General features: G+C 36.4%; 1 protein-coding gene across 1 annotated transcript in view; it reads right to left on the reverse strand.

Moving 5' to 3' along the window:
- Positions 1-219: 219 nt before the first annotated feature.
- shisa8b (shisa family member 8b) overlaps positions 220-12,556 on the reverse strand; it is a 57,312-nt gene continuing 44,975 nt past the window's right edge. Inside the window, exons 3-4 of the mRNA XM_059324909.1 lie at positions 11,534-11,647; positions 220-764 (exon numbers count right to left, since the gene is read on the reverse strand). Of these exons, the coding sequence (XP_059180892.1) occupies positions 220-764; positions 11,534-11,647 (659 nt within the window). The remainder of the gene's footprint in view (positions 765-11,533; positions 11,648-12,556) is intronic.

A 12,556-nucleotide genomic window follows, 5' to 3' on the forward strand; every position in this document is an offset into this window, starting at 1 on the left:
TAGACTTTATATGAGTCCAATTATATTCTTCACCAGCATTATACGAGTGGTGCTTCTGGTATACTCCTTTTTCTTCTGAATCTCACTGTTTTCACTTAATAAAACCCAGCTTTTCATCTCATAAATCCAAATATCTCTCCCTATTTAATACCGGCCAACTATCCCAAACTCCGGCATTTAGTTAACACGCAGCAACGTTACTCTCTGAGGCCTCGCTGCTCAGACAGTCACTTCAGTGGTGCTGTGGGTGGAGTAGCTCTTCTGCCTGGTGTGGTGGTGGTAGGAGGGTTGAGGTGGGTGTTGCCCCTGTACATGCTGCCCCTGCCCCGGACCCCCTCCACCTCCTACATACATGGCTCCGTAGGGCTGGCTGAAGAGATCCGTCATGTTCTCTATGCTCTGCTGCCTCCGGGTGGAGTAGCCGTGTCTCCGGGTGGAGCCGTGCGCGGTGGTGGGGGCGTGGCCCGGGGCGGAGGCCTGCCGGTGGACGTGGCGGGCGCTGGGCTCCCAGGCTTTGAAGGCCGAGCTGGACAGGAGCGGGTGCGTGGTGGTCTTGGGGAGGCGCGCGTGCTCCAAGTGGGCGGAGGGGATGGAGATGGAGAGCGGGGCGTGGAGGTCGTGGTGAGCTGAAACCGGCTGGTGGATGTACGACTTCTCTTTGGGGGGGACAGGAACGGGCTGGAAGGAGGGAGGGGCCACCGGCTGGTACTGGGAGAAGTCCATGAGAGGGAAGCTCTTGTAGTAGCTGCGAGACGCGCTGTGAGCTGGAACAGAGAAAAGGAGTTGGTGAGAAAAAGCAACATCTAAGTCAGGGATTCGCTTAACTCAAAATCCGTGAAATAGCCACGGAATCACTTAAATTTCCGTGAAACTGACACGGATTTCGCTACAATGCAAGTTAATGACAGTCATATCCCGTGGCTATTCCATGGATATTTGTTCCTATTAGTTTGTTCCAAGTCACGTGACTTTCAAGGTCCCAGCGGTCAGAACAAAAAACATGGCGGACAGTTCTCTCATTTTTAGTAAAAAAATCAATATTTTGACTTAGTTTCTGCATAAAAATGGATTTTGATCACATTTCTAGCGAGAAATATATGTTTTATTTTCTAAATATTCACTCAGTGAATGTACATAATCACTTTGTGGAGAAGATCTCGCCAGAAAAATATGACTGTCATTAACTTGCATTGTAGCGAAATCCGTGTCAGTTTCACGGAAATTTGAGTGATTCCGTGGCTATTCCACGGATTTTGAGTTAAGCGAAATCCGTGGCTATTTAACGGATTTCTGTGAGACCAGGTTGTATTCATCAGTAAGTTATACACTGCAAATTATTTGTTTCTTACCCAGATAAAAAAACAACTTAGATTTAGAAGTGTTAGATAATTTATCTTGTTTTAAGAGTTAATTTCTTTTTTGAAGTGTTCAAAACTTCATTTATTTTATTTTATTTCTTTAGTGTTTTTTTAACGATAGCTACAGTAATTTTTGTAGCCTATCTATGTTAAAATTTGATGGGCTACAATTTAAAAAAATGTGTAAGAAGAAAAGTTGTTAACGCTTTATATTAAGGTCCTTGTAATAACCATTAATTAACAAGTAATAAGGCCCTTGAAAGTCCTTACAAGATGCTTATTAACATTATTGTGTGTTTATAAGCTTATATAAGTGTTAATAATGGCATTACAAACACCCATGACCCACCCATTATGTCTTTGCCATGCCTTTATTAATCTTATTTTGTTTGCTTATTGATATTAAAATATACTTTATTGCTCATCTATTATAAGTTAACTATAAGTTAACTATGCTTTTTGCAACTACCGGATCTAAAGCCAGAACAATGCCTTATTACTTGTTAATTAATGGTTATTAAGGACCTTATTATAAAGCGTTACCAAAAAGTTATATTGGAATGTCATATAAGCTTTTTAGACTTTAGACACCCCTTTTTTGCAGTGTAGAATCACTTCTGTTTATGAGAACGTGGCTCATTTTGTATTATCTGACACAATTTAAATCTCAGTTGAAGCAACTACAAGGAACTTTCACTTTGTGTGTCGGTGCCTGTGGACAAAGTGTTTCCATGGGCACCAGACTCTTAATTTAAGAAATCTTGTCAAGTGAAATTATCTGTCCATGCAGCAAGATAATTTCCCTCAGATTTAGTGTTTTTACCTTGTTTTTAGACACACCTTTTTTGCAGTGTACAGCCTTTCATTTTGCTAACGATAGCTACAGTAATTGTGATTTTGTAGCCTATCTATGTTAAAATTTGATGGGCTACAATTTAAAAAAATGTGAAAGAAGAAAAGTTATATTGGAATGTCACATGAGCACAAGATATTTTTTTTATCTCTTCATGCATTTATCAGAAAAATACTTGTTACCAATGTTAGCTATTTTTAGAGAGTTACTGCTGTCTAGGGTGACCAGACGTCCCTGATTTCCAGATTTCCGAAAATGTCCCAGATTAAAGCGTTTCGTGAATGAGAAAAAAATGTTGTGCACAAACTTGAACAACAGTTATTACGGTAGCCGGTCGCTTCTGGACCTTGACTCAAGGCTTGAGCATTCGGGGACCTGCCCAGGTCCGATTTGCAGTAGGTAACGTTACTACTGTTGAGTCACAAAATTGCAATATGAGGACCACTGCTTCAGACCTTGCAAGTTCTTTCCCCCAGTTAGAAAACCACTCCTTTTACTGCAGCAGGGTCTGACAGTCAGGCCCTTTTAGGCCTGGTTCTCCCATGCAAATTTGCATGTTCTCCATGCAAATTCAAGATCTGATCAAATTACAGCTAAACATTCATTAAAATGTGTATCTGAAAACATTTGAGGCAAGAAATAGGCAACACAGTAACAGAATGTGGATTCAATCAGCGCTGCCTAGTTTGACAGTTTGATGTGAGTTTAATGGACATTTATCATCCGATTAAATTACCCCCCCTTTATATGAAATAAACAGTTGTGATTGGCACAGCGAGGGTCACCCCAGGAGGAAATCGGCAGATCTGACTGGGTTCCAGGCTCAGAAAAGACTTTGAATCTTTTCATTTACTGTAGCGTGCTCTGTTTGTAACCTTTAACAATTAGGCCAGTACAGCAAACACATGCTATATTTGGTCTCCTTAAACTTGTTTATACTTTTCCAAGTCATTTTCAATTTGTCACAGTCTGATGCAGCAGTGAGTCACATGCAGAAGTAGCCTAAAATGAACTGTCAATGTGAAAACACAGTCTGTCATTGTACAAACACTGACGACTGAATCACACTTAATCCATGATGCATTTATGTTGGGTCCTCCCGGCTCCGACCTGTCAGCAATGTCATCTTCTCTCAAAGTATTTTGGAAACTTTTAAAGGGACACCATGCTACTTTGGAAGGGAGAAATTAGCTCACATTGTAAAAGCCATTTCAATTTAATACATTCTGCTGCTTCAGGCTGGAATCACTCACTACTCACTACACTATATAGAGAGTTTGCCATACAGTAGAGCTGCCCACAGTATAGTGAGAATGGTGATACCCTACATAGTGGACTCAAATTATCCCACAGTGCACCGTGAAAAGTAGTGTACTAAGTGTCACTAACGAAGCACTGTACACTGCAAAAAAGGTGTCTAAAAACAAGATAAAAACACTAAATCTGAGGGAAATTCTCTTGCTGCATCGACAGATGATTTCCCTTGACAAGATTTCTTAAATTAACATTATTAAATCTAGGAATAAGCATGTTGTATGCTTAAAATAAGAAATTAACTCTTAAAACAAGATAAATTAAAGCTGCAAGCAGCGATGAACTGGCCCGAGCAGAGTGACCTGATGATTATTTGTTTCTTACCAAGATAAAAAAACCTTTAGATTTAGAAGTGTTAGATAATTTATCTTGTTTTAAGAGTTAATTTCTTATTTAAGCGTTCAACATGCTTATTTCTAGATTAACAATCTTAATTCAAGAAATCTTGTCAAGTGAAATTATCTGTCCATGCAGCAAGATAATTTCCCTCAGATTTAGTGTTTTTATCTTGTTTTTAGACACACCTTTTTTGCAGTGTACAGCCTTTCAATTTGTATTTTGCTAACGATAGCTACAGTAATTGTGATTTTGTAGCCTATCTATGTTAAAATTTGATGGGCTACAATCTTCATAAATGAACACCACTTTAATGATGTTTGAAGCGTTAATGCAGCCGATAGAAGTAAAAAGCTAACGTTATGCTATTGCTAACTACACCACGTTTGCATGACTTTAATGTCACAAGCGTTATCCTTCAGAAGCTAACCAGCGGTTTTGACAAGCTAGCAAATCTGTAGTCTGATAAATTGTTTATTAACATATTTTACAATCTACAAGAGTTTGCAAGAGCAGTGAAACACACAACTAGAGGCTGTAAAGAAGACTAGTGAGAGAGTTGCCATCCATGTCCGGCGTGATTACGTTTAATATCCAAGACAACCACTGTAGCCTAATTTAGCCACTTGTTAGCAACTGACTTTTTAAGGACACGTAAAACTTAAAAATTCACAAGTTGGGGTATTTACTAACATGTTTTGTGTCGTACAAATAAATGCAAACATCTATTAATCTAATGTTAACCACAGACCTCAGGAATTTAATCAAAAACCCATTCTTAATCATTCATTGAGTTTGATAGGATAGCCCTCAGGATGCTAACATGCTAACTTACTTCCAGGTTTAATAACTCATTCCTGTGTTTGTATATGGGTGTGTTTATAAGAATATATGTATGTACATGTTGTTTAGGTATGCATATGTGTGCATGCATGTGTATGTATGTGTGCGTGTATGTATACATATATAATTTTGTGCAAATTTACCTGGTGTGAATGGGTGTGTGTGTGTATGAAGGCATTCTTTATGTATGTTATCATTTACTTTTGTTTGTTCGAATTTTACTGTAAAACTTGAAAACTAATAGAAAATATTGTTTAAAAAAAAAAAAAGAACTCAATAATAACAAGAAACACCACTAAAACAGTTTACCTGATCAAGTGTAAAAAGAGAGACACATTAGGATGGAAAACTAGAAATAAAGGAGCAAGAAGAAGATGAAAATTTGAAGGAGGACAAGGAAAGGATGAAATGGTATGATATAAAACAAGTTGACAAAATAATGAAGTCTAACAGCAGTGCCTAGTGGGAAGGGTCAGTGTGAGCCATCAGAAGAACAAAACAGGTTACTTTTTCTCCAATTACAAATAAATTGGACTTTCTCGTCCAGAAAAATGACTTTAATAAATGAGTGGAGAGATAACACATAGAGAGAATCAAAGAAAGCAAAGGATGGTCCGGATGAGGGGGAGGGTTTGAAGAAGATCAAAGGGGAAAGCTGGTGATTTAAGTATTTCCAATTGGAGTATGGCCTCAAGGTGAATACTGGCGGTATTCCTCTGTCGCTGGAGTACGAGGAGGCAGAAAGCGACGGGGGGGAGGAAGAGTGAGGATGATGGAGGTAAAGGTATGTGTGTGTCAGGATGTGGGGACATTGCAATGAAGGGTTATAAATACCCTCGCCCTGAGTCCGGAGTGTGTGCGTGTATGCGTGTGTGTGTCATGGGCTAGCATGAATGTCACAGAGAATTATTTAAATAAAGTAAAAGCTGAGGTCATCGCCGCTAGCTTCCTGGCTACATGAACAGTAACCTTGTCTCTGTGTGTGTTTTCATCATTTTTGTCCGAAAGTTGAAGTCAACAACAGTTGTTTGTTTCATCTTTTCTCAAACGATACTATTTTTAAAAAAAAAAACAGTTACTAAAACTGATAAAAATCCTATTCACATGAAGTTGTTTAATATCTGGATGTTCTATTTGCAGACCATTTGCTAAAACTGTATGTGTGACAATAAGGACTGATTCTTACAGTGACTGTTTGAAGGGTCATGAGTATTTTACATACATTTTTCCAGGTCTGCTACAGAACATATACTGGTAGCATGTATATGTAGCCATCAATTATATATTTAAAGCCACTGAAAATGCAAATCCACACTAGCCAACAGCTAAAGGTCTGTAGAAGCCTCTGCTGTTACCAGGCAGTGTAAATGTACTTGATGCATTCATGCAAATGGCACTAGGGACGAGTTTTTGTGTGGTACGGCTAATGGTGCGTTCAAGGTCTACACAAATGTCAGAAATTTCGACATTGTGCCAAGCTCCAAGTTCCGACTTTCAGTGTAAATTGAACACATCATAAGTTGTTACGGTAAGAACGTGTTAGACCCGCCTTCAAAATAAAAGCAAACACGTGTAGTTTTCAAAATAAGAGCACATGGATGTGTTAGCAGTGTCCACCACAGAATTTACAAGACTGTCAAAATATGATGCCTTGAATAAAACATTTAAGAACCCTTATTCTCCTTTACAACAATTCATTAAAAATATGCAACGATTAAGATGGAATAGTGGCATTAGAATGTGTGAGAGGCACCACAATAAGAGCACATGGATGTGTTAGCAGAGTCCACCACAGAATTTACAAGAAGATTGTCAAAATATGTCTTAAATATAACAGAACCTTTATTCTCCTTTACAATAATTCAATAAAAATATGCAATGATTAAGATGGAATAGTGGCATTAGAATGTGCAAAAGGCACCAAATTTAGGCTTTTAGGACAAAAATTATTCGGGGGAGCATGCCCCCAGACCCCACTACTTTGTTTGGGTATTCCCATCGTAGTCTGAGAAAATCCTGTGGGAAACACTGGTCCTAAAGGCTTCACAGACTGGACAGACAAGAAGTTGCCCAGCAGTATGTTCAGGGTGATGAAAGGAGGAGAGATGTTTTTGGGTCCTTCATTGAGTCAGCTTCAAGTCAGTAAATTTGTTTGGCTCCACTGGGAATTTCATGCACAAACTTGTTTTTATTTATGTAAATATGTTGGTTGTTGTTTACACTACAGTTCATTTAAAAATGTTTGTGAATGTAAAACACATTTTGGTTAAGGCATGGAGTGGAAAAATAACTCATTGAGTTGAAATAATTTGCTGACAGCTTTGTCCCCCCCAGTTAAAAAGCCCCATCTGCGCCCCTGACTTGATGTACAGTGTGTGAAGCAGGTTGTTGCTCGAATATCACACTCAATCTCATTCAAACTTCTATGGATAAAAAAGGTTAAAACATTCTACGTTGACAAGCAGCGATTTGCCTTTGGCTCACCCGAAGAGGATTGTTTTGCTCTAATTTGATACGTGTGACTCAATGTAGTTCTGTACAGGATTACACCCACTGCTATTCACGGATAACAACGTGTGTGTGTGTGTGTGTGTGTGTGTGTGTGTGTGTGTGTGTGTGTGTGTGTGTGACCTTTACAGACACAAAACGTTCTGTACGATTACCTGGTGAAAACCCTACAGCCTCTTTTCCAGACTGGAGTAGCTTTGCAGTTACACCACCTACTTGTTAAACCGCCTAGGTTGTAAATGTGGAATATTCCATTATTGGGTCTGCAACATGTATATGCATGCATCTAATCTTGAATTTGATGAAAAGAAAAATGTAATATTTCTATGAGTAAAGGTGCTTTTCTGCTTTCAGGACGACTGAGCAACTGCAAGGGTCTGAATTCATGATTCATCCTGCAGTAATTTATGCATTAAATTATCATGAGTCATGCATTACTTGAGCAGTATATGATGTGTACTCTTATAAAGGGCTTCTGCAAAAAGTAATGTAAATGCGACGGTTTTAACTCCGTTTTGTCCATTTCTGAATCCTTTTCATCCTGCCTGTATACACCATTTAAAAAATGTTTAAATGCCATGTTGGTATATTTTTTTCAGCATGACCTCACCTATATGACCTAATAATAATTGATGTTTTATTCTGACTTACTGGATCAACATTTTAAACCAAAAAGAAACAAAGAAAACCCAACATAAATGTGATCTTGTGATTGTGTGCGATCCTGTCATCAACTCTGGTTTTTATTCTAGTGGGACTCTATTTTATTTGTGTCTTGTGTGTTTAGCGCAACATTTTTTGTCATTTTGTGTCTTTCTTTGGTCATGTTTTAGTCATATTGTGTCTTTTTTTGTCATTTTGTGTCTTTTTTTGTCATTTTGTGTCTTTTTTGTCATTTTGTGTCTTTTTTGGGGGGTAATTTTGTGTCTTTTTTTTAGTCATTTTCTGTGTTTTTTTGTGATTTCGTGTGTCTTTTGGGTAATTTTGTGTATTTTTTGGTCATTTTGTGTATTTTTTAGTCCTTTAGTCCAACATAAAATGTGATTTTGAATCTTTTTTTTAACTTTCAAAACACTATCATGCTCTATAAAGAATTTGAAATGTTGCAAATGTGAACAAAGGTGTCAAATATAACATATAAGAGGGTTCCATCCAGTTCTATCATTTTATACAAAATATATTTGAGCTTGTCTCCAGTTTTACTTGGTATGTCATCATCAAACTAGAACTTTAGAGGTAAATTTACAGTAGGGCTCCACGCTGCTTTGTTTTCTAGTCTGGATGTCATGAAGAAGTCATGATTTGGTGCTTTTGGAGACTCCAGAGGGTTAATTCCATTGTTCTTTAACTACAGTTGCATTGCATACATTTTAGACTTAAAATTTGGTCAATTGGATAAAATTGTGGAAAGTTAATATTGGTAACAAATAGGCAGTGATCTCAGGCTTCTACTGCTGAACACTCAGCTACCAAAATCAGGACGCATCCACTAATGATACACAACTGTAAGAACTCATGACAAAATATGGTAAAAAGAGTAACGTATAGTTAAAGGTTCACAGTAGTTGGTGTAGTTAAAACCAAGCGGAGACAATAACTACACTGAAAAAAATCAATCATCTATATAAATTCTACAAAGAAATATGAATTCAGTGCTTTTACTTTAAAATAGCAGTTTTTCATGTAGTGCATTGCTTAGTGATTGTTTGTTATTATGTGTCCTCAGTTTTATATGTAAATTGAATCATTCGTTCCAAGTAATATTCACTAAACCAGTTCATTGGCTTAATTAGTTGATATTTCAAGTAAAATGTAATTGAGGGACATCAGTGAATCTGCAATTTACTTGTGTATTTTCATTTTTTTTAAAAGTGGGTCTATTAAATAAATATTACTTAGAAACAGCCTGAGTAAAGATTACAAACACTGTCTGTGTGGAAAAACTTGCCTAGCTTTTTTTAAGTAAATGTCCCTCCAATTTTTTTCAGTGCAGTCACATAGTTTTCATCATGTCCGCCCCAGTTGTAGTTTCCTCGCACACTAAAGCCTCATTGTTGCTCCCAGAGGTTTTGTTACATGGAACACATGTATTATAGAGCTCTGTCCTTTGCTGTCTGGTTAGCATCTGCTAAAATATTGTTATACAGAGACTTTAGCTCTAATAAGATCAGTGTGTTGTTGATAATTAAAGCAAAGGTTTCAGTAATATAGCTCCTGTTAACAGGGTGATTCTCATAAAGCCAGTCTAAGTTCTGTCTGTGAAGATTATAAGGACATACTTTATTAAACTAAATATATTTCACTTTTATATGAATGAACAATATAGCCATAATGAGGCACAATTCATTGTTTTGTGTTAAAATAATATTTTCTATATTTTTAAACATATTTTTGATTCACAAATTCATTACCGTAATGCGTCCAGATAAAAATGTAATTTTCAAAAATGTCAGTTTCCCCACACTTATACACAATAAATATTTAATAAACTTTATAAAAATAAATAAACATTTGTTTAAAAATGTATAATATAACAGAATATAATTAAATATAATGGATTTTAACAATGTATAAAGAACAAAATCTGAATGAAAATTGATGAGAAAAAATGGTTAAATGTTACGGTAATGATAGAATTTTTTTGCATTAAAATATGTGTATATTTTAATAAAATACATGTTGGTGATACCAGCTACCCTTGAGCATATTTAAGTATGAATTTTTTTTCCGTTGTTTTTTTATTTAAAAATGTGTTACGGTAATGAATTTTGTTGCTCACAGTGTCTCTAAAAATGTCAGAAAATACCTTACATTTTTAAAAATGGATTATTAATTCATATTAAACAGTGACTTTAGATATGTTATAAAGGGTCAAAGAAAATATATATTCAATGCTCTTGGATTTTTGCTACACTGCAAAAAAAGAAAAGTTGAATGAACTCAAAATTTCAAGGCAACAAACCGATAAAATTTTAAGTTGGACAATTAAACTAAATATTTTAAGTTTTGTTTTTGAGTTTGCTCAACTCTGAATTATGATTTCAACTCAACTGTAAGTTGTACAAACTTATAATTTTACATTGTATTAACTTTTAATCCTTACTTCTGCTAACTTCTGCAATGTGCTGAATTGGCACGATTGTAACGCTGCTATGAAATGTCAGCTAATGTTGCGACCACAATTTTGAGTTAGCATTGATACGCTAATGGCTACTCTTGTAGCTGTAACAAGCAGCACCGCTAGCATCTGTTAGCCGCTAGCATCTGTTAGCCGCTAGCTTTCGCTAATGACCGAATTTCACCGCTTTCCCACATTTCACAAGAAAGAAATAAGAGTTAGCAGAACTATTGACCCTTGTTGTGAACCCCAACTTAACCCTATAAAGCCTGAACCATGAAATATTTGCCAGAAAATTAAATTAAGTGCTTATTAACCTGCTGACGAATTTTAAAAAACAAATAAATTGCATATATGAATTCTAATCTTTATCATATTTGATACATCAGGTCTTTTTGTGCAATTTGTTGCTCACAGTTTGTTTTTCTTGAACTAACAAAAACATATAAAACCTAACATTTTTAACCTATTAAGACTTTGACTTTTCCTTTTTCCTCAAACATGCAAAATACATATTTTTTTCCATATAACACAACATCATACATCTGCTGAGATGAAGTTTTTTAATGCAGCAATGACTGATCCACTCGTGGAATCTGCATATCATTTTTGCTACATCTGGTATTTTTGTGCAATTTGTTGCTCAGTTTGTTTATCTTCAACACATGTATACATCAGGTTTTTGATGATGTAGAGGTCTCAAAAATGACTGTATCTAATATGATACACTTGGCTTTATAGGGTTAAAGATATAAGTAACAACAACTCACAAACTTGTTTTTGAGCAGACAACTGGCTTCCTTTGTTGTGCTAACTTACATTATTGCCCTAAATGTCAATAATTTATATTTCCAAGTTTTACCAACTTAAATCACTGTTTTAGGCCAAAAAACACAATTAGGCTTTTTTGCAGTGTTTGAGCTGCACCACATTCATGAGAATCAGCCATGAGGAACTGTTGAGAAAGTCTACTGCAGTCAGTCAATCACTCGTCTCACGTAGAGGCGGTTTCCATGATCTGAGCTATGACACCATGGACAGGAACAGCGTGGGCTCGTCTTTAAGATCACTCTCTGTTTGCCAAGAGGCAAAGAGACCCTGGTCCGCTGACGGCTCCCTCACTGCCAGCCTACTGTACTCTAAAGGTTACTGTGTCAGTTGGACTCAGCATCATTTGAGTGTGTGTTTGCGTGTCCGACTTACCCACAGCTTTGAGGGAGGTATATTTGTTGAGTCCTACTGTGCTGTGGTTGCTGTGCGGGTGTGGAAGCCCTTGTCCAAACGGCCCGTAAGCAGAGTTATTCAGATGGTACTGTTCTGTTAGGAGACAAGCAGACAGACAGTTAGTTTTACAGTACACAGAAAAATGTGTAGTGTTGTTTTTTCAGTGTTAATCATTTTGAGTTAGTGAGTGTTGATTTTGGAGTTGTTTTAACACTTTTAGTGAACAAAAAGCTTTGCCAGTGTTGCTACATGTTAACACCTGAGTTAGATTCACTTCAGTTGGAGTTGATTTTCAGATTTTGTGACTTGTATGTTCGGCTAAAGACAGAATGCACTTTTAATGTATCGTAAAACAAAACAATGATTGTTAAATATCACATTAGTGAAAGTAAATAACATGATTTTGGGGTTAAAATACACTTTAATGTGTCAAAGTAACACAATATATGTTAAAAATTAACACTAAAAGTGAAAAGGAATAACACAATTTGGAGTTAAAAGTGCACTTATGTGGTGTCATAAAACAACACTAAGGGTGTTAGATATTAAACACTATTAAAGTGTTAAAATATTAACACTTTTCAAAGTGTAATTTTAACTCAGAATCCATGAGAAGTTAAATTTAACACTCTGTGAGTTGAATTAACACTCCCGATGTGTTTTCTGATATAATATAGAGATGAGTCATTGTGACTTGGACTCGAGTTGACTTGAGTAGCTGATGAATTGCAACTTGATGGAAAATAAATGACTTCAGACTGGACTTGGACCTGGAAGTTAAAGATTCATGACTTGACATGATATGGTTTTCACACCTAATTTTGAAGCATTTGCAGCATTTCAACCAAAAATAAATTGGTTAAGAACGTGAAAAGTTGGTTGCCAGCTGGAAACAAAAAGTAGCAGGTTTCTTTTTACTTGTGGCAAGTGGTCATCGCTAAATAAAAGTTTAAACAGGGTCCAAGACGTATTGTGAAATGTAACACGATGTCTAATCTTGAT

This window comes from Centropristis striata, chromosome 21 (assembly GCF_030273125.1).
Source record: "Centropristis striata isolate RG_2023a ecotype Rhode Island chromosome 21, C.striata_1.0, whole genome shotgun sequence".
In the NCBI taxonomy this organism is placed as follows: Eukaryota; Metazoa; Chordata; class Actinopteri; order Perciformes; family Serranidae; genus Centropristis; species Centropristis striata.